The following is a 23,228-nucleotide window of genomic DNA, read 5'->3' as shown; positions in this document are numbered from 1 at the left end:
GGTTGAATGGGAGTGGGGTTCTCCTCCCTGAATGCCCCTTAATGGATGAGATCCATTCTAAGATCGATTCCCTTGTACTGTATAATGATGTATATCATGTTCATCCTGAGAACACTTACAAAACTGAACTATTAGAGAGGCAAATGGGTCATGAGTATACCAGAGAAGAAAATTAAATTCCAGACTAAGTATAAAGGCCTGGTCAAAACCCAGATTGGCAATTAAGTACAGTGGATAACTCTCTGTGGAGAGCCGGTAGTCTTTTGACAAACAGAGACTTCAAATGCCCCAGAGCCTGTACCATCGAGGTGGTGGGATAACAGGAGATTCTCATAATACAGCAACAACAGCAAAAAGTATTCAAAGTTCAAGGATAACCCACAAGGACTTTTTATCACATACGAACCGGGAGTGAACCTGGGAAATATGAGGCCTTGAAATTGGTTTCGATTAGAGACTGGTAGGGGTGCCTGGGTGGCTCAGTCCGTTAAGCTTAGGACTTTGGCTCAGGTCAGGATCACGTGGTTCGTGAGGTGATGCTCTGCCTTGGGCTGTGTGCGCTAACTCAGAGTTGGAACTTGCTTTTGATCTGCGTCTCCCGCTCTCTCTCTGTACCTCCCTGCGCTCTCTCTCTCTCTCTCTCTCTTTCTGTCTCTCTCTCCCTTAAAAAAAATACACATTAAAACAAATTCAGATTGGAGACTGGTAGTGATGCCAGGGCCCTGCAGCAAGCAAACCCAATGTCAGGGAACACTAATATGTCCAGGAACAAAACACTGTAAACTAATCCCATGGTGAGCAGTCTGGACGCTGTTAGGGACCTGAAGAAAATTAACGTCTCCATCCCAAGCACCCGGGAGAGGATCTACTCATGCTCCTTCCCTGAGCACTGAAAGCTCAAATATCCATCTGCAAAGGTCAGAGTGTCCTCTAGGGATGCTGTGTGTTGTCAGAGCAGCTGGGTGACCAGGACCGGGGTCAGCGGTGGCCTGTTCACACTGGCACAGGGCTGTGAGGCAAGCCAGCAGGAAAATACCCAAACAGGTATTACTTACTACCCGACAGAACTCAGTCCCATGGCCCAGAAGTTCCTGGTGGTCTAAGCCCACCTTTCTCAGTGTACAATGTATTCTAATTACACCACATCCTCTCCAGTCCTTCTCTGTGTCACACAAGATTCTACTCATACTGAATATATTCACAGAATTATTTTCCCCAGTGATTTATCTAATCCATCTCTGCACTGTTCATGACAATACGTCCAGGATATATCTCCTGGGATTTATATCACACACACACACACACACACACACACACACACACACACACGTATATATATAACACAAACTACGTATAAATAAAACATAAGATAGAGTTACACACACATGCACAATTCTAGTCATCGACTCTCAGTTAAAATAGAACCATGTGTTCTGGTCATATAAACATTTAATGCTTCCCATTGAATACCTCCCATGAAACATCTCCTCCTTGTCTGTCATAGTGAGTCACAAGAAAAACCAACATGTTCCACGACCTTGACAGTTTTGTTTGTCCTTTCAGCACTGAGTGTCTGTAGCCTACTGGTACTTAGCTGGAGCCCAGGAAAGGTTTTTGACTTAAAAAGAATACATCATTGTATAAAAAAAAGAAAAAGTACACATATCCACATTCTTTACCTTATTGCCAACGATTGCAAACGATCTCTTCTATCGTTTGAATCATGATAATCCATCCACATTTTTAAGCACAAAGATGGAGGTCATCTTAGACAAACACGTAGACCTCACACACAGCCTCCAGGTAATTCCTAAATCCAGGGATCTCCACAATAAATATAATGCTAAAATGTCCACACTACCCAAAGCACTCTGTAACTTCAATGCAATCCCCATAAAAACTCCAAGGACGTTTTGCACAGAAATAAAAAAAAAACCCAAATTTTGTATAGAACCAGAAAAGACCCCAAATTGCCAAAGCAATCTTGAGAAGGAACAAACCGAGACACCATACTTTGCACTTTCAAATTATATTAACAAAGCTGTAGTCATGAACACCAACGTGGTATTGTTCTCGAGAGACACATAGGTTGATGCCATAGAATAAAAAGACCCAAAGTCATTCACGTTCCTCTTGACCACCAGGGAAGACATAGGCTGAAAACGGTCCTTTGCAAGGTCTCCGGAACAGAGCTACCATGGATTGGGGAGGGAATTCAGAAAGAATATACATGGATCCTAGAGCAGATGCCCCAGATGGGATTAGGATCTCACTGCTATTTCCTGATGCACTTTGGGAGAGAAAACTGGAATGACTCAGACGTCTGACAATGAGCACGTTGACATAGAGGCCGGGATAGAGTGTGAATCAACACACTCCATCTGAGTAAGAAGCACATGTAAAGAACAATCTCACCAAGGTCAGCTCCCATCTGCCAAATTTCCCCATGGGAGCTGCCCTCTGCTCTCTGCTGCTTCCTGCATTGGCACAGACGCCTGGAGCCCTTCCTCCACTGTCATATCCAATTAACTCCTTCCCCTTTTGATACAACTTTACTGTTAGAGGAATGTGTGTAGAGACAACTCTTCAGGCCTGACCCATGAACAGTCAAGGGAGCCATGGACAGGCTCACGCCCAGGAGTCTGAGTAGAACAGAGAGTCTGCCCTGAGGTGATGGGGGGGCTACGTGGGGAGACCTGGTCTAACGCTTAGGCAGAGGAGAGTGGCTAGAGCAGTGGGGAGGCAGAAGTGGTCTCTGATGGGCTCTGCTCACTTCATAAACTGGCATGTCTGTGTCTGGACGCCAGGGGGCACTCAAGGCCTGTTTCTGAGGGGTCACTGTAGATCAGAGCTGTGAATTGCTACCTGCCACTGCCTGTGCCCTCTGCTCAGGGCTCACATCTGTGACCTCCCCACCCGCTGCCCTGAAATTGCCCCTACCCTGCCCATCCCCCTGACATCCTCAGACAGAGGCACCTAAAGAAGTCAGTGAGGAGTCAGAAAACAGGGGGTCGCATTTGCATGGTTGGGCCCTCCCCCTCTCAACAGATCAAGAGGCGAAGGGAGAGGTGAAGGGAGGCTCTGCTCAGCTGTGAGGCAACGGAAGGCAGGATCGGTGCTGACCTCCGCCATGGCCTGGTCCCCTCTCCTCCTCACCCTCCTCGCTCACTGCACAGGTGACTTGATGTGGGGACACGGGAAGGGGTTCTGGAAGCACAAGTGTGGGCCTGATTCCTCCTCTTGTCTCTAGACCTCAGGAATATCCTCTCTGTTGTTTCTCTTTCCAGGGATTTGGGCTCAGTCGGGGCCGAATCAACCATCCTCAGTGTCTGGGGCCCTGGGCCAGAGGGTCACTATCTCCTGCACTGGAGTTGGTAGTTACGTGTACTGGTACCAACAAATCCCAGGAATGGCCCCCAAAACCATCATCTATTATGATAGCGACCGACCCTCAGGGGTCCCTGATCGATTCTCCGGCTCCAAGTCTGGCAGCACAGGCACCCTGACCATCACTGGGCTCCAGGCCGAGGACGAGGCTGATTATTACTGCGCATCGCGGTACAGCAGTGGCAGTGCTTACACAGTGGTCCAGGCCTGTGGGGAAGTGAGACAAAAACCTAGTTACTCATCTGTAAAGAGGGAAACACATCAGCAGTTGCCTCCTCAGCTTAGCCTGTGATTCTGCTCATTCCGTGGCTGATGGCTTGGGCACAGGTCCATGCAAGGGCACCTCCCGTGAGTGAGGTTCCTCCTGTCCTTTCTGTCCTCAAAGTGACTCTCAGAAAACCCTTCCAACACAAGGAATCTTCATGAAAGAGAAATCTCTTGTTTTCTCAGCTGAGGTATTTTACTTCTAGGCCAGATCATATCAATTTTTCCCACTGATATTAAAATAAATGAAGCATTTTCATTTTTCCTCTGAACTCTACCCATGTGGTGCCTGAAGAATAAGTCAGCCTTATTTGCATCTGGTACTATTATCTCATTGGTGGTGGCTAGTGTTGTCTTGTTATCTGTTATTTGTGAAAAAATGCCAATTTCAGATTATAAAATTATGAAGATAAGTTTCAAAACTTTTGTCCATAGGAAAAACCCTGCACTTCAATGTTTATAACAACTTATTCCTAATCACTAAGGCCTGAAAGCAACTTAAACTTGGCACATGGATACTTATTCTAGGTTTAAATGTAATCACCCAAACCAGAAACCAACGAAGAGGTCACCCAGGTGGTGCCACTTTTATAAATAATTTGATAGTTATATCAAACATTGGAAGAAGCAAAACTCTGCAAACATCTGCAGGTCGTGGAAGGGCTAAACGCTGAAAAGGAGTTAATCATGTGAACAGAGGAAAACATTCTGAGCCACAGAATTATTCTATATGATACTAATGGCACTTAAATGACACTCTGTCATTGTCAGAATTCACTGAACACTGTACACGCCCCATGTCAGAAACTTAACGTGTACGTAGAAAAATGTAGGAATTTGGGGCACATGATGGAAAGTAGAAGGTGACAAAACTCATGTAGCTGCAGTAACACGTGTGAGCCCACGTCAGTGCAGGGGTGGGGCGAGCCGCTGAGCCGAGGGGCTGAAAGTGAGTGGAGCCTCTACGTGTAAAGACATAAGAAACTGCACGAAAGTTCTGTCCTCTAGTAACTAAGGTTGTGTCCTGGGGGGGGGGGGGGCAGGTTGACGATCGTGACGTGACTGCACTGTGTACTGTCACCGAAAAATGAAGTAAATGGATGGAATGTGGTGCTGGAGCCACAGTTGTCACTTGAGGAAAGGAAAGTCACGGATACAACCAAGGGAGGAAGCTGGGGAGAGGATGTGGTCACGGAATAGAGCCACAGATGACAGTCTGACGACGTGTGTAGTTTGATGGAGACAGAGACTTGCATGTGGAAACAGTCACCAATATGTCCACGGTCCTGGCTTATTCCTCATGTATTTGTCCTTCATGCGTCAGCTGAGTGAAACCAGAAGCAGTGATGCCCCATAAGGCCTGAGATGCATTTTCCCAGATATTACCTTCTAATACCGTTCTCCCGGGAAGACATGGGGCTTCCTCGGGGGAATCTTATCCCAGACAGCAATGGCGCAGGATGAGTATGGAGGACCTTATTAGTGTCAGAAAACGAAAAAAGTGCAAGAAAAACCCTGCACTTTAATGTTTATAACAACTGATTCCTAATCAGTAAAGCCTGAAAGCAACCTAAACGTGGCACATGGATATTTATTCTAGGTTTAAAATAATCACCCAAACCAGGAACCAACTAAGAGGTCACCCAGGAGGTGCCACTTTTATAAATAATTTGATACTTATAGCAAACATTGGAAGAAGCAAAACTCTGCAAACATCTGTAGGTCGCAGGGGTGCTACACTGAAAAAGAATTAATTATGTGAAGAAAGGAAAACACTCTGAGCCACAGAATTATTCTATATGATACTAATGGCCCTTAAATGACACTCTGTCATTGTCTCCCAAACAAACGCACCCAAATCAGTGCACAACCACCACACATACACATGTGCACACATACACAAGGACAGGGTGTGTCTAAGAGCTCACGAGCCAACCGAAAGGGCCCCCATGAGGCAAAACTAGAAAGACTTCAACCACAGGAACATAAAAGGACTGGATTGTCACTCAGTGTCTACACATATGTGTCCCGTCCATATTGTTAACTGATGTTATAAATATATGGAATCACACGAGACACATTCCCATCCAGAGATTTCATAGAACAGGTGTAAACCCTTGGCTTGAATGATGTCAGGCATAACCCCCACTCAGTAAATATGCACAAAGGCACCAACAAGAGGGACAGTCTGAAGAAGTGTCACAGTAAGAGAAGCTTAAGGACAATTCACAACTCAATGTCGCAAAGAATCATAAACTGGATCTTACAACAGAAAAAGGACATTAGGGAAAAACTAAGAAAATCTGAATAAACTGTGGATATTAATTATGAGTTGACCTGTATCTCCAACAATTCATGCGATTAAAAGTTCTAAAAACTCCCATATTTCAGAGTGAGACCTTATTGGAAATGAGACTGTTGCAGATGTAATTACCAGGGTGAGACCAGTAGAGTGTAACTGCATGTGTTCTAAGCTTTCTCTGTCTTTGTTTTTCCTCTGACTCGGTCTGGAATCATGCTGAAAGAATTTCACCATTTTAGAGAAAAAGGCCTATGAACCCATCCTACCTTGTCCAGACAACCCTGGTATTACCGGAAAAATCTAGACATTTTGTTGTCTTTTCACTGTTAACCCATGGAACATTTACCATATACAGATAATAGGGTTGAATGTGAGTGGGATTCCCTTTCCTCAATGCCCCTTAATGGATAAGCAGAGAAAGAATTTCTAAGAAAATAGAGGTCCCTTGCACAGTATAAGGGTTTATATCATGTTCATCTGAGAACAATTACAAAACTGGACTAATAGAGAGGCAAATGGGTCATGAGTATACCAGAGAAGAAAATTAAATTCCAGACTAAGTATAAAGGCCTGGTCAAAACCCAGATTGGGAAGTGAGTACCCTGGGTACTTGTTTGCGGAGAGCCGGTAGTCTTTTGACAAACAGAGACTTCAAAGGCCCCAGAGTTTGTACCATGGAGGTGATGGGATATAACAGGAGATTCTCATAATACAGCAACAACAGCAAAAAGTATTCTAAGTTCAAGGACTTTGAATAACCCCCATGGACTTTTTATCACATATGAACCGGGAGTGAACCTGGAAAATATGAGGCCTTGAAATTGGTTTTGATTGGAGACTGGTCGGGGTGCCTGGGTGGCTCAGTCGGTTAAGCTTAGGAATTTGGCTCAGGTCATGATATCGTGGTTCGTGAGCCGAAGCTCTGCCTTGGGCTCTGTGCCACGAAATCAGAGCCTGGAGCCTGCTTCTGATTCTGTGTCTCCCGCTCTCTTTCTCTGTAACTCCCTGCTCTCTCTCTCTCTCTCTGTTTTTCTGACTCTCTATGTCTTAAAAAAATATAAACATTAAAACAAATTCAGATTGGAGACTGGTAGTGGTGCCAGGGCCCTGCAGCAAGAAAACCCAATGTCAGGGAACACTAATATGTCCAGGAACATAAACACTGTAAATTAAGCCTTATGGTGAGCAGCCTGGATGCTGTTAGGGACCTGAAGAAAATTAATGTCTCCATCCCAAGCACCCAGGAGAGGATGCACTCATGCTCTTTCCTTGGGCACTGAAAGCTCAAACATCTTCCTGCAAAGGTCAGAGTGTCCTCTAGGGATGCTGTGTGTTGTCAGAGCAGCTGAGTGACCAGGACCGGGGTCAGCAGTAGCCTGTTCACACTGGCACTGAGAGGACGGGCTGTGAGGAAGGCCAGCAGGAAAATACCCGAACAGGTATTTTCCAGACAGAGCTTACTACCCGACAGAGCTCAGTCCCATGACCCAGAAGGTCCTGGTGCTCTAAGCCCTCCTTTCTCAGTGTGCAATGTATTATAATTACTCACACCAGATCCCTCTCCAGTCCTTCTCTGTGTCACACAAGGTTCTACTCCTCCTGTAAATATTCACACAATTATTTTCCCCAGTGGTTTATCTAATCCCTCTCTGCACTGTTCATGACAATACATCTAGTATATATATATATGAAACACAAGCTACGTATAAATAAATATAAGATATAGTTATACACACACCCACACACTTCTAGTCATCAACTCTCGGTTAACATAGAACCGTGTGCTCCAGTCCTATAAATATTTAATGTTTCCCATTGAATACCTCCCATGAAACATCTCCTCCTTTTCTGTCATAGTGAGTCACATGAACCCAACATGCTCCATGACCTTGACAGTTTTGTTTGTCCTTTCAGCACTGAGTGTCTGCAGCTTACCGGTTAGCTGTTGCTCAGGAAAGGTTTTTGATATTTAAAGAATACATCAGTGAAAAAAAGGAAAAATGCACATATCCACATTCTTTACCTTATTGCCAAAACTAGTATCTCTTCTTTTGTTTGAATCATCATACTCCATCCACATTTTTAACCACAGAGATGGAGGTCATCTTAGACAAGCCTTTAGGCCTCACACACTGCCTCCAGGTAATTCCTAAATCCAGGGATCTCCACATTAAATGTAATGCTAAAATGTCCACGCTACTCAAAGCACTCTATAAACTCAATGCAAACCCGTAAAAATTCCAATGAAGTTTTGCACAGAAATAAAAAAAAAACCTGAATTTTGTATAGAACATGAAAAGACCCCAAATAGCCAAAGCAATCTTGAGAAGGAACAAACCTTGGGACACCATACTTCACACTTTGAAATTATATTACAAAGCTGTAGTCATGAAAACCAACGTGGTATTGTTCTCAAGAGACATGTAGATTGATGCCATAGAATAAAAAGTCCAGAAAGTCATTTAAGTTCCTCTAGACCACCAGGGAAGACATAGGCTGAAAACGGTCCTTTGCAAGGTCTCCGGAACAGAGCTACCATGGATTTGGGAAGGATTTCAGAAAAAATATACATGAATCCTAGAGAAGATGCCCCAAAAGGGATCCTTAGGATCTCCCTGATATTTCCTGATGCACTTTGGGAGAGAAAACTGGAATGACTCAGACGTCTGACAATGAGCACATTGTCATAGATGCCAGGATAGAGTGTGAATCAACACACTCCATCTGAGTAAGATGTACATGTAAAGAACAATCTCACCAGGGTCAGGTCCCATCAGCCAAAGGCCCCCATGGGAGCTGCCCTCTGCTCTCTGCTGCTTCCTGCATTGGCACGGACGCCTGGCGCCCTGCCTCCACTGTCATATCCAATTAACTCCTTCCCCTTTTGATACACGTTTACTGTTAGAAGAATGTGTGTAGAGACAACTCTTCAGGCCTGACCCGTGAACAGTCAAGGGAGCCATGGACAGGCTCACCCCCAGGAGTCTGAGTAGAACAGAGAGTCTGCCTTGAGGTGATAGGGGGCCACATGTAGGAACACCTGGTCTAGCCCTGAGGCAGGGGAGAGTGGCTGGAGCAGTGGGGAGGCAGAAGTGGTCTCTGATGGGCTGTGCTCACCTCATACAATGGCATGTCTGTGTCTGGACGCTAAGGGGCACTCAAGGCCTGTTTCTGAGGGGTCACGGTAGACCAGAGCTGAGAAGTGCCACCTGCAACTGTCTGTGCCCTTGACTCAGGGCTCACATCTGTGACCTCCCCACCCACTGCCCTGAAATTGCCCCTCCCTTGCCCATCCCCCTGACAATCTCAGTCAGAGGCACCTATAGAAGTCAGTGAGGAGTCAGAAAACAGGGGGATCGCATTTGCATGGTTGGGTCCTCCCCTTCTCAACAGTTGAAGAGGTGAAGGGAGAGGTTAAGGGAGGCTCTGCTCAGCTGTGAGGCAACAGAAGGCAGGATCGGTGCTGACCTCCGCCATGGCCTGGTCCCCTCTCCTCCTCACCCTCCTCGCTCACTGCACAGGTGACTTGATGTGGGGACACGGGAAGGGGTGCTGGAAGCACAAGTGTGCGCCTGATTCCTCCTCTTCTCTCTAGACCCCAGGAATAACATCTCTGTTTGTTTCTCCTTCCAGGGTCGTGGGCTCAGTCGGGGCTGACTCAACCATCCTCAGTGTCTGGGGCCCTGGGCCAGAGGGTCACTATCTCCTGCACTGGAGTTGGTAGTTACGTGTACTGGTACCAACAAATCCCAGGAATGACCCCCAAAACCATCATCTATCTTAATAGCAACCGACCCTCAGGGGTCCCTGATCGATTCTCCGGCTCCAAGTCTGGCAGCACAGGCACCCTGACTATCACTGGGCTCCAGGCCGAAGACGAGGCTGATTATTACTGCTCATCGTGGGACAGCAGTGGCAGTGCTTACACAGTGGTCCAGGCCTGTGGGGAAGTGAGACAAAAACCTAGTTACTCATCTGTAAAGAGGGAAACACATCAGCAGTTGCCTCCTCAGCTCATCCTGTGATTCTGCTCATTCCGTGGCTGATGACTTGGACGCAGGTCCATGCAAGGGCACCTCCCGTGAGTGAGGTTCCTCCTGTCCTTTCTGTCCTCAAAGTCACTCTCAGAAAACCCTTCTGACACAGAGTCTTGATGGAAGACAAATCTCTTGTTTTATCAGCTGAGGTATTTTACTTCTAGGCCAGATCATATCAATTTTTCCCACTGATATTAAAATAAATGAAGCATTTTCATTTTTCCTCTGAACTCTACCCATGTGGTACCTGAAAAATAAGTCAGCCTTATCCGCATCTGGTACTATTATCTCCATGGCAGTGGCTAGTTTCTTCTTAGTATCTATGATTTCTGAAAAAATGCCAATTTAAAAGTATCAAATTATGAAGATAAGATTCAAAACCTTTGTCCACAGGAAAAACCCTGCACTAATTGTTTATAACAACTTATTCCTAATCATGAAAGCCTGAAAGTAACCTAAACTTGGCACATGGATATTTATTCTAAGTTTAAATGTAAATACCCAGACCAGGAACCAACTAAGAGGTCACCCAGGAGGTGCCACTTTTATAAATAATTTGATACTTATAGCAACCATTGGAAGAAGCAAAACTCTGCAAACATCTCTAGATCTGGGGGTGCTAAACGCTGAAAAAGAATTAGTCATGTGAACAGAGGAAAACATTCTGAGCCACAGAATCATTCTATATGATATTAATGGCCCTTAAATAACACTCTGTCATTGTCTGTCATTGTCTCCTAAACAAAAGCAAGCAAATCAGTGCACAACCACCACACATACCCGTGTGAGTACACACACAAGGACAGGTTGTGTCTAGGAGCTCATGAGCCAACCTAAAGGGTCCCCATGAGGCAAAACTAGAAAGATTTCAACCACAGGAACATAAAAGGATTGGGTTGTCACTCAGTGTCTACATATATGTCTGCCGTCCATATTGTTCACTGATGGTCTAAATATATGGAATCACATGAGACGCATTTCCGTGCAGAGATTTCAGGGAACAGGTGTAAACCCTCGGCTTGAATGACGCCAGGCATAACCCTCACTCAGTAAGTATGCACAAAGGCACCAACAAGAGGGACAGTCTGGAGAAGTGTCACAGTAAGAGAAGCTTAAGGACAATTCACAACTCAGCGTCGCAAAGAATCTTAACTGGATCTTACTACAGAAAAAGGACATTAGGGAAAAACTAAGAAAATCTGAATAAACTGTGGATATTAATTGTTACGCGTTGAACTGTGTCTCCAACAATTCATGTGATTAAAAGTTCTAAAAACTCCCATATTTCAGGATGAGACCTTATTTGGAAATGAGGCTGTTGCAGATGTAATTACCAGGGTGAGACCAGTAGAGTGTAACTGCATGTGTTCTAAGCTTTCTCAGTCTTTGTTTTTCCTCTGACTCGGTCTGGAATGAAGCTGAAAGGAATCTCACTATTTTGGAGAAAAGGCCTATGAACCCATCCTACATTGTCCAGAGAACCCTGGTATCACCAGAAAAAATCTAGACATTTTGTTGTCTTTTCACTCTTAACCAATGGAACATTAACCAAATAAATATGATAGTGTTGAATGTGAGTGGTGTTCCCTTCCCTGAATGTCCCTTAATGGATGAGCAGAGAACGAATTTCTAAGAAGATCAATTCCCTTGTACTGTATAGTGGTTTACATCATGTCCATCCTGAAAACACTTACAAAACAGAACTATTAGAGAGGCAAATGAGTCATAAGTATACCAGAGAAGAAAACTAAATTCCAGACTAAGTATAAACGCTCGGTCAAAACCCAGAGTGGGAATTAAGTACAGTGGATACTTCTCTGCGGAGAACAGGTAGTCTTTTGACAAACAGAGACTTCAAATTCCCCAGAGCCTGTACCATGGAGGTGATGGGATACAACAGGAGATTCTCATAATACAGCAGCAACAGCAAAAAGTATTCAAAGTTCAAGGATAACCCCCATGGACTTTTTATCACATAGGAACCGGGAGTGATCCTGGGAAATATGAGGCCTTGAAATTGATTTCGATTGGAGACTGGTAGGGGTGCCTCGGTGGCTCAGTCGGTTAAGCTTCAGACTTCAGCTCAGGTCATGATGTCGTGGTTCGTGAGCCGAAGCCCTGCCTTGGGCTCTGTGCCACTAACTCAGAGCCTGGACCCTGCTTCTGATTCTGCGTCTCCCGCTCTCTCTCTGTACCTCCCTGCCCTCTCTCCCTCCCTCTCTCTCTCTGCCTGCCTTTCTCTTTCTCTTTCTCTTTCTCTTTCTCTTTCTCTTTCTCTTTCTCTTTCTCTTTCTCTCTCTCTCTTTCTCTCTCTCTCTCTATCTCTCTCTGTCCTCTCTCTCTTAAAAAGAAATAAACATTAAAACAAATTCAGATTGGAGACTGGTAGTGGTGCCAGGGCCCTGCAGCAAGCAAACCCAATGTCAGGGAACACTAATATGTCCAGGAACATAAACACTGTAAATTAAGCCCTATGGTGAGCAGCCTGGACGCTGTTAGGGACCTGAAGAAAATTAATGTCTCCATCCCAAGCACCGAGGAGAGGTTGCACTGATGCTCCCTCCCTGGACATTGAAAGCTCAAATATCCATCTGCAAAGGTCAGAGTGTCCTCTCGGGGTGCTGTGTGTTGTCAGAGCAACTGAGTGACCAGGACCGGGGTCAGCGGTGGCCTGTTCACACTGGCACTGAGAGGACTGGGCTGTGAGCCAGGCCAGCAGGAAAATACTCGAATGCCTCTCATATACTAAGGCAAACACGGTCCACATTGCAGTGTGACTGCCCCCCACCTGGGCCTCAGGGCCCCGGGAGTGCTCAGCTCTGACTCGCTCCCTTATATCACCTTTCTCCCTCCAACCCCATGGCTCCCTTCCCCAGGCCTGAGGCCAGGCACAGACGTCTGGGCCATCGCACAGAACAAAAACGTTTGCAGGCAGAATCTTGAGCGGGACCACACTCAGGGAGGTGACTCCTAGAAAACTGGAGAAGAGGGGTCTTGTTTTATTCTTCTGGTCTTTTTATTCGGTCGCATCAATCCATGGGTTTCTTTCTAGGCCAATGCCCTACTGGTTTTCATTACTATAGCTTTGTAATATAACTCAAAAGCAGGGAGTCTGGTGCCTCCAGCTTTGTTCTTCTCTCTCCATATTGTTTGGCAATTTGGGGTCTTTCTGGTTGTGTATAAAAGTCAGGAGATTTTTTCCATTTCTGTGAAAAATGTCTCTGGAATTTTCATGAGAATTGCATGGAGTCTATAGATTGCTTTGGGCAGCGTGTACATTGTAACATGGCTTTTGGTGTGGAAAACGCTGGATTTAGGAATTACCTGGAGGCTGTGTGTGAGGTCGAAGGATGTGTCCAAGATGACACCCGTGTCTGTGGTTCACAATTTGAATGGATGATGGTGGCCCAAAAGAAAGAGCCGATGCCCGTTTTAGCCGTAAGGTAAAGAATGTGGACACTGGTATTTTTTCCTTTGTTAATTCACTGATGTATTCTTTTTCATTCAAAACCATTTCCTGAGCACCAAGGACATAGCAGTAAGCTGCAGACACTTAGTTCTACAAAGGACAAACTAAACTCTCAAGGTCATGGAGCATGTTGGGTCATCACCTGACTCACTATGAAAGACAAGGATCAGATGTTTTACGTGAAGTATTCATATAATTGTGGCCCTTGAATATATGTACATTCACACGCATGCACAACGAGTCAAACCAGATTTCAGGGTTAAAGAAGGTATATTTCTCTTCCTAGGTTTGCCTTTCGATTCCATTTGGAGATGCTGGGTTCAGGTGGTCAGTTGGCCTACCTCGTAGACCTCCAGTGGATGTCCACTAGAGTCATCAACAAGCAGCCACCCCTCTTTCTCGGGCCTTGACACATGCCCTGACCTCTGACCCAGGGCTCCTCTTCTCAGGGACATCCCTTGGCTCACCCTACAGTTCCCCCCTTACGTACCGCAGCTCTGTAAAGACCTCTTTGTCCCAGCTCCCCTGCACGCCACACATGCACACGGGCCGTGTCCCCATATGTGTGTCCCAGCGACACCCCTTCGCTGTCCTGACATTTACCACGTGCAGCATCTGTGAACAGGAGACACAGAGCAGTTCTGGGGATACTGTTGGCAGAGATGGACATATCGAACCAAATCACAAGCTTCCACTGAGATACTTTTCCAAACGTGAGAGTGTCATGGTTCCAATAAGGGACCCAGAAAGGCCCTTTCGTACTCCGCTCCCATGGGTCACAACATCAGTACGACTGCTGTCCAAATGAACATTCTGCTTGGTGTGCAGAGGTGATCGCAGCAGCTGGAGGACATGGTGCCTAGGGCAGCAGGGGAGCAGAGCGAACAGGGGCCTGCAGAGTGAGGGTCAGCAGCTAAGCTGCCTGGGGGGCAGTAGGCACACTGGAGCCTCAGGGCTGTGTGACCTGCCTCCACCTGAGAGCATCCATTGCCCTGTGAGCCCCTGCATCTGGCTGCGTCACCACATTGCTTCCAACGTGGATCACTTCTTCCTTTTTCCCTCTGGCGTCTGGAGAATTGCAGGCTTATACACAAGGAATAGACAGAGCGCATTTCCCAGGAGGAAGTGGGCTCTCAGGACCTGGCCAGAGGATAAGGCAGCTTGTGGGCAGAATCCCTTCAACGGAACCTCAGGGAACAGAGCTCTGTGTGGTGTCCACCATGTCCTGGAGTGTCTCCTTCAGTCCTTTATACAGGGAGCCTTTGCCAGATTTTACAGAAAGCAGTCCCTGAGGTCACACAGGACATGCTCTCTCCTCAGGTCATCAAGGAGCAGGGGCAGCGACACCAGACTCACAACCCGTCTCTTAGTAAACTGGTCACTTGAGCCAAGGTCCCCACTGGAAACCTCTGCAATATGTACTATTCTGGGTGTGGGACAGATGCCTCATCAATGTGAAGATTGACATCACATAGGATGCAGCCAGAGTGGGAGGAAATAATCACTTCAGATCCGGGGTCACTGCCCCACACCTTGCAAAGGGCTCTTCACCCGCTCACGTGGGACAAGACCTCTTCTCTGCTGCGTTTGTTCCACCCATCGTGTCTCTGGTACCAAGTGTCACCAGTAAGTCACCAACACTAACACTAATCACTCACTAAGATCTCTGCTGTCACTGCTGCCACAGCACGGCCCTGTCTAAGGCCATGACATCCACCTGGGACTTCAAGAGTGACCACTTTCCTTTCCCATCCATGCAAAGTGGTAACCATAGATTTTGGCTTTTTAGTTACATTGTCTAACACGTGAGGAATAAGTTTGCAAAATAATGCACGTGAAGATTCCCTTTGCAAGTTCTTGATCCTTGTGGAACTGGTCCCCTCGCTACTCCATGAACAAGGATGCCGGCCTCAGGACCACATCATAAGTGTGTGAGAGTGTGTGTTTTACCATGTCATAAATGGATCTATTTTTGTGTCTTTGTGGCTCTTATTAGGATTTCGTGTTAAATTTGGCTAAAGGCTCTTTTGAGACCAATTAGGGCAATATGGTCATATCTCTTAATGTAATAATATGGTCTGTAAGGTAATATTCTTTATTTAATGTAACATAACCAAATCATTGGAATAAATCACACTTAATAACTGTGTATCAATTTATTAATATTGCATTGAGGTCTCTTTATTAGTATTTTATACACAATATTTCTATCAATATATAATAATCATGGTCTGTAATTTTCCTTTTTGTGCAATGTTTTTTGAAATTATACTTATGAGTTTCATAATTCCTTTACAAGAACTAAGGAATATTACACACCTTTTAATACTATGGAAAAATATGAAGCAAATAAAATGAAAGTATCTAAATTCTGAAGTTTTATTAGTTGTTCCCTATGAAAACATCTGTATCTTATGCATTCTTGTGGAGAATAACATTTTCCTTTTTTCTATTAAGATTGCTCTATACACCCAGTATATTTTTAGTATAGGCAAATTGTAACAATTTGAGAAAGTATGCATTTAATGTATTCCTAATAAGAGGTATGTCTCACAAGTTGTTTCTATTCATTTTTCATGTTTCAACATGAGTTTAATAGGATGTGCTTGCAACAGCCCTGTGGTCCCTACAGTGCTGGTCAGTGACGACCAATCACCCAAAGGAGCCCAACCTGGAGGCTTTGAGCTGTGTCAGCACGTGCTTGTTCCAGAGCTCTCCCCGGGGGATGAGTCCTACCTCCACCCTCCTCAGTGTGCGGTGTGGGCTGAGCTCCAGCACCAGGGCTCAGGGAGGGGCTGGACTGTCACTGAATGGGACCCATGTGCATGGACAGCCCGTCCTGTGTCAGGGGTGGAGGGGAAATGAGAGCCTGGGGCAGCCCAGCCCAGTGTGGGGACCAGAGGCTGTGCCACCATGGCCTGGACTCCGGTCTTCCTTAAGCTGCTCCCTCACTGCACGGGTAGGGACAGGCCTGGTGGACACAGGGTGGGCCCCAAATCACTCTTTCCGTGCTCAGTGACCTGAGAGATGCTTTTTCTTTTTCCTTTCTAGCCCCATCCCCCCTGAGTGTCTGTGTTTGCAGGTTTCTCTCCCAGCCTGTGCTGACCCAGGCACCCCCTCTCTATGCATCTCCAGGAACAACAGCCAGACTCACCTGCACCATGAACAGTGGATTCCGTGTTTGCAGCTACTACATAGACAGGTTCCAGAGACGCTAGGGAGCCCTCCCTGGTGTCTTCTTTGGTTCTCTTCACACTCAAATAAGCACCAGGGTCCGGGGTCCCCAGTTGCTTCTCTGAATCCAAAGATGCCTGGGCCAAGGCAGGAATTCTGCTCGTGTCTGATGAGCAGCCTAAGCACGAAGCTTCTCTTGTGCTACAGATCCTGGCAGTGGGAGAAGCTTTCCTTACAGTGTCTCAGATGAGAAGGGAGTGAGTCAAAAACACTTGGGGCTGAAAGCCTTGTCTCTGAGCATCCCGTACCGAGACACTTGTGTGGACGCTCCTGTAGGAGGGAGTCCTCTGAGGGGTCACGTGTCCTTGAGGAAGAAGGAATAACACACAGATCATGCTGTTGCCTGAGACAGCACAGGTGTCCCAGGAGCGCACACAGGTGAGGGAAAAGAGCCCGATGGCACAGGCCTATGGGGTCTGGAGAATAAATACTTTTACAGCATGAACCTCAGTCTCTCTCTCTCCTGTTTTGTCTCCTTTACTACTCTCAGAATAATTCACTTTACACACTGCTGGTGGTTGATTACATGTTTGTGTGTTTATGTGTTTTCCCACAACAAGAAACCCTCTGGGACACGTGGAGAGTGTCCTCAAATTTACCTGAATTTCACACCGAGTTTTATCGGCCAAGAAACGGTGACATGTGCACAGGTGAAGGGCTCAGCACCAGGAGGCTGTTCCCCATTTTGATGCCAACAGCAGTTAGTAGCTCACCTGTACCCTCTGTCCAACGTGCGGCAAATTGGAGGTTCCCACAACTCCCTCGATGCGTTCCATTTATTCCCCTGTGGGCTCACAGAACTCAGGGAAACACTGACTCCTTTAGTCAGTTCATTAAAGGATATGATGAAGGGGACAGGGGAACAAGTAATAAAGAGCCACCTAGTGTCAGGTCTGGGAGCACCTCGAGCACCACAGCATCAGTCCCTGGGGAGTTGAGGTGCATCTGTTCTGGGAGTGGATGTGTTCGCCAAACCAGAAGCTCTTCAAACACTGTACTTTGTGATTTTATTGAGGATTCGGGGAGACATGATCAGACATTAACTACACTGTCAGCCTTTTTCCTGTCTCTCAGGTATGAGGGGTGAAGATTCCCAACCTCTGACCAAGCCTTGGTCTTTCTGGGGACCAGCTCCACCCAGGAAGCTTCAGGGAGCCCACCCAGAGTCACATCATTAGAACTAGGATGTTTCGGGGAGCCTGGGTGGCGCAGTCGGTTAAGCGTCCGACTTCAGCCAGGTCACGATCTCGCGGTCCGTGAGTTCGAGCCCCGTGTCAGGCTCTGGGCTGATGGCTCAGAGCCTGGAGCCTGTTTCCGATTCTGTGTCTCCCTCTCTCTCTGCCCCTCCCCCATTCATGCTCTGTCTCTCTCTGTCCCAAAAATAAATAAACGTTGAAAAAAAAATGAAAAAAAAAAAAAAAGAACTAAGATGTTTCTACTGTTCTTTTCACTTAGAAATGACCAGATTTTCAGAAACTCAGTGTCAGCATCTAGGGGCAGAGACGCGTGTATAGTTTCTAAGGTCACACAGTACTGTTGTCTTGACTGAAAATGGTGACAGAGGTACTCACATTCATCCACAAATCTCAAGCCGTAAAGTGTGTCTCTTGTGTTACTGATGACACATCCATATCTGACATGTTAATAAGCACCTTGGTCATAGACACAATTTCCTCTCTCACCCATCTGACTAAAAGTGAGTCCCAAAGTCTTCAGACTCTCCTCGCTGCACCCTCCCCCACACACACTCTGCTCGTCTCCCCTCTTCTCCTGCTTCCCTCAGGCCTTCCGTCTCTCTCTATGGCTCTTCAGGCCCGAACTCCATCTCTATGTTAGGATTTCAGAGAAAACTATAATCTTGCAAGAGTTTCCACTCTCCAGGGTCCATCTCTACAGAGACGTTGCAGAAATGGACCAGCAGGAAATCACTTCCTCATGTGATTCCTGCTCTCATCTCTGATTATAGTTTTCATGCCCCACCAACCTCATCAATCTCTGTAATACAACAACATGATTATTGTATTTCTGTGATTTGAATGTTCACCCAGCCTTTGAGTATTTGCACAGAGAAGCGATTCATGCAATACTTCCTCCTTCAGAATGACTGAGGCTGCTCACAGGGTAACTTTTGCCATAGTGAACGAAGGAAGGATTGGCTGCATATTTCAATACATGACAGCTTTTCTTGGTCTTGAGAATATTGGTTTCTAAGACCATCAGGACACTCACTCAGCCACACACTTTTGCACCAAGCAAAGCAGTGTCAAGCATTAACCCTTTTGCAAAATAACAGTAGACTCTCTGACGGTCACCCAATGGAGGTATCAGGGGATACGAGAGGCACAGTGGGGGAGGGCTGTGATGTGAAGGGCATGAAGAAGGGGCTGTGTGATCAGCCCTTATCTTGTGCTTCCTAAGACCTGAAGACCCCACAGCTATGGGAAGTGTGACTACAGGATGAGAATGGATAGAAGGCCCATCCATAAGGCCTGGCATTCTGATTCAGTGAAATTCCTGTAGAACTAGTTCAGAACATATTCCTCCCCTTTGTGTAAGTTTCATACTCGTGCCAGAGAAGTGGCCTTCCAGACATTGGCCTTCTTGAGATCCAAGCTCCAGAACGCTGGACGGTCATACAGAGAGCCAGCCCCAGGGATGGGTTTGCATGGGGACCAACACAACACTCAGCAAATGCAGAGAGGACATAAGGGGACAGGGATACACTTGTCTTCATGATTGGCCTCTGAAGGAAAGGTTTTCCATTCTCTCTCTCTTTCTCTCCCTCCCTCTCTCTCTCTCTCTCTCTCTCACACACACACACACACACACACGCACACACACACAGAGACACACAAAAACACGGATCCCTCCTCTATCTGAGTATATGGTGTTCGGGATTTTGTAGCTTCCTGGCTTCTCTTTCTCCCAAAAACTCATGGTCCACCTGTGCTCATCCAGCCAACCTCAGGGTCACAAGCCCAGGAGGAAGCATCCTCATCATCAGGAAACTCCAGCGACATCCAGTGTGACCAGGGTCCTGTCACTGAGCAGCCAGGACTTGCCCTGATCACTTTCTCTCCTAAGACAAGTTGATGCTCAGGAATCCCAGGGTGAGTCTCTATCGCTGTGGGCAGCTCAGCCTCTGACTCCCTCGGCCTCCAGTCAGCACTTGAGGCTGATCAGTACATTGGTTCTGGAATAGCAGCTTCAGTGTTGCTCCCACACAGCTCAAAGCCCAGGGGGATGTATCACACCCTCCCTGTGCTCTTAATGCTGGACTGTTACTCCCTCAGTCCCCCCAGTGACACCTCCAGCCAGCTTGGAGCTCTGATGAAAACTCTTCTGTCTCAAACTGGGGCCACAATGCCTGTGACCTCAGGGACATAGTCCCCATCATCTCCACCTCTCCACCACTCACATGTGGGATCTTTGACCGAAGATTTATGAAGCCTTGGTGAATAGAAATTCACTCCTCTAGTCATGGTGGCTGGATGAATTACTGCTCTCTCCTGAATATGCTGGACACAAAGAACGTAGGAAGAACTGTGCTCACCCCAGAGACTGTGTCACTGGATCCTTGTCAGAGCACCTGCTGCTGTCGCTCCTTCCCTCCTAGAACGGCCTGCCAGTTTGTCCTTTGGGCGCTGAGGTCAGTGTCACACTCAAGGCTCCTGCAGCCTTGGGTCTGTTTGCTGGGAGAGCAGATCCTGGAAGGAATCACTGCACATAGTATGAGGAGAGCTAATGTTTTCAACAAGCAGACATAGTGACAGACGACAAAGATTTTTTTGCGTAATGCGCCGAGGAATACACACAACTGTTTCTCCCCACAGCCTGAACAGAGCTCTCCCTCTCTCCTCAGTGCTGTGGGAACCTTGGAGGAAGGTGAGCTCTGGAAACCCGGGAGAAATCACGTAACAGGAAAGGACACAGAATCCTACACAGAAGGGTCCACATGTCCGTGGTACTCATCATTGCACTGGGCATGATCTTGATCTAAGTGGACTTTTGGTAGAGACACCACCTCCTTCCTGACCCATGACCCATACAGGCGGCCATGGACTGACTCTCCCTGAGGAGTCTGAGTAGAGCATCCAGTCTGGTTCCCTAGAGGGACACCTGGACTGACGCTTGTCGGGGTACAGTGGGCAGTGCAATGGGGGCACAGGAGCTCTCTTTGGTGGACTTGGCTACCAGTTCAAACAATGGCGGCTCTGAGTCCGAACACCAGGGGGCTCACAGGACCCATTGCTGTGGGTTCAGGGCTGATGAGAACTGAAACCTGCCACCTGCACTGTCAGTGCCCCCTGCACACGGCTCACAACTGTGTCCTCCTCACCCCTTGGCCTGAAACAGCCCCCCCCTCGACCAGCCCCCTGACATCCTCAGGCAGAGGGAACTGACACAGTCCTAGGGAGGGGTCAGAGAGCTGGGGTCTCATTTGCATGGAGTGGGCCCTCCCTCCCTCAGAAGATGAAGAGGGGAAGGGAGAGGTGAGGGGAGGCTCTGCTCAGCCGTGAGGCACAGAAGACAGAATCGCTGATGACCACCACCATGGCCTGGTCTCCTTTCCTTCTCACTCTCCTCGCTCACTGCACAGGTGACTGGATGAGGGCACACTGGAAGGGGCTCTGGGAGGACATGCGGGTCCTGCTTCCACTGTCTTGTGTCCAGACCCCAGCATCACCCTGTCTGTGTTTCTACCCCTTCCAGGGTCCTGGGCCCAGTCTGTGCTGACTCAGCCGCCCTCAGTGTCGGGGTCCCTGGGCCAGAGGGTCACCATCTCCTGCACTGGAAGCAGCTCCAACATCGGGGGTGGTAATTATGTGAGCTGGTACCAACAAGTCCCAGGAACGGCCCCCAGGCTCCTGATTTATGAGAATAACAAACGACCCTCCGGGGTCCCCGATCGATTCTCTGGCTCCAAGTCTGGCAGCTCAGGCTCCCTGACCATCACTGGACTGCAGGCTGACGACGAGGCTGATTATTATTGTGCATCATGGGACGATAGTCTCAGTGCTCACACAGAGCTCCAGGCCTGTGGGGAAGTGAGACAAAAACCTGCTGTCCTCACAGTGATGGGCTTTGCTTGTGTAGCTCCCTCCTTGTGCCTCCCTCTTTGTTTGAAGCAACACAGCTGCTTCCCCCTTGACCTAATACTGAGGCCTGAAATCAAAACCCAACGAACCTCCTCTAGTCTATGTCCTTTTCCTGTCAATTCTTTCCCCAAAACTTGTCCTTATAGGCACACATTTTCTGTTTCATTCAAGCTGAGCAGAAATTCCTGGATGCTGGGGCAGGGTGTCCTGGGGACCAGTGTCCCTGAAGTTTGTGCCTGTCTGCTACGCCTACCATATGACGATACCACACACTGGATGCCTACACCAAAGATAGCGAATTTCTCTCAGTTTGGAGCCTAAATGTCCACGTTCAAGGGTGTGGCAGGTTTGATTTCCCCTGAGGTCACTCTCCTTGGCTTGCAAATGGTTACATTCGTCCTGGGTCCTCACGTGGCATTCCCATGTGTGCTCACCCATGCTGCCTCTACCTCTTCTATGAAGACGCCAGCCCTGTTTATGGGGGCAACACCCTTTTAACCTCATTATCCACGATGACATCTTTTAATGCCTTTTCTCAAACAGTCACAATGTGGGTTCGGGTTTCCATACAGGGTTTTGAGGGACACAGATGAGTTCATATCAAGGTGTCAGGACTGACCCGGACACACAGCACAGCTGTGTCCGACTCAGGAAAGTCATCGTCCACATGATATGCATGAATGGCATTTACTGAACCCTCACTACATGACCTCTGTTGGTTTAGCTCAAGTCGCAGTGCAGAAGTGCCGGGGAGGGTCCCCAGGCTCAGGGAGCCGACACTGTCCGGGGAAGAAAGGGAACACACAAGCAATACATTGTGCTTCACCCTGACTTCTCACATGAGGACCGAATGTCTCTGCAGGCTCCGGTCACACCCACACGACACACCCTGTGCGTGACACAGACTTGTTCTCCGTCTCCCACCAATCAGCAGCCTCAGATTTCACGTGACTCGATCACATCACTCTTCCATCTGCCCTGACGCTATTGGGCGACTAGGGAGGGGATTGTGGGATTGATTTGGTTAACACAGTGCGCGTCTTGTGGGAATGAATTCAGTCCCTGACTAACCACGTAGCTTGGAAGATTGGAGTCCAGATCAGAGAGGCAGATGATAGCACCTTGAACAACCAGGTCCGCACCATATGCCTCGTCTTCCCTCCATCCTCTTTGTAATTCAGGTTGGGACATGGTCTGTGGGCTCCGGCATCTGCGGAGGAGACACAGGTAGGTGGTTCCCATCTCATAAAACTACAGCTCGGGCCCCTGTCCATTCGGACGTCTGCACCTGGTCAGCTCAGGCCAACACACACTCCCAGGCACAAGGTGCTGATGTGAAACGGAGGCAGGCCCAGGAGAGGTGAAGAGTACTAATAAAAGCAAATGATTTGTTTTCTTAGAGACTTTAAAAAGAATTCAGAGTGTTCACTGTTTTT

The 23,228-nt window shown here is 47.4% G+C and overlaps 2 protein-coding genes and 1 gene segment (V, D, J or C); all 3 read left to right on the top strand.

The window, feature by feature from the left end:
• LOC123381268 (immunoglobulin lambda-1 light chain-like) overlaps nt 1-23,228 on the top strand; it is a 670,720-nt gene that overhangs the window by 91,191 nt on the left and 556,301 nt on the right. The gene's annotated exons all lie outside the window — the stretch shown is intronic.
• The window catches only part of LOC109497182 (immunoglobulin lambda-1 light chain), a 638,912-nt gene that overhangs the window by 85,921 nt on the left and 529,763 nt on the right, over nt 1-23,228 (top strand). The window contains exons 1-2 of one of the 5 annotated variants that reach the window (XM_045041894.1): nt 3,022-3,176; nt 3,288-3,576. The exons of 2 other annotated variants lie outside the window; for them this stretch is intronic. In XM_045041894.1, the coding sequence (XP_044897829.1) occupies nt 3,131-3,176; nt 3,288-3,576 (335 nt within the window). In that variant the 5' untranslated portion in view covers nt 3,022-3,130. Of the gene's footprint in view, nt 1-3,021; nt 3,177-3,287; nt 3,577-9,315; nt 9,475-9,586; nt 9,879-23,228 lie in introns of those variants that run through there. 2 more of the 5 variants (XM_045041895.1, XM_045041891.1) reach the window with 2 other exon arrangements.
• Nucleotides 1-23,228, top strand: part of LOC109496970 — a 927,213-nt gene that overhangs the window by 387,085 nt on the left and 516,900 nt on the right.

This window comes from Felis catus, chromosome D3 (assembly GCF_018350175.1).
Source record: "Felis catus isolate Fca126 chromosome D3, F.catus_Fca126_mat1.0, whole genome shotgun sequence".
NCBI lineage: Eukaryota > Metazoa > Chordata > Mammalia > Carnivora > Felidae > Felis > Felis catus.
Note: the sequence above shows the minus strand (reverse complement) of the source record. Positions and strands in the feature narration are given on the sequence as shown.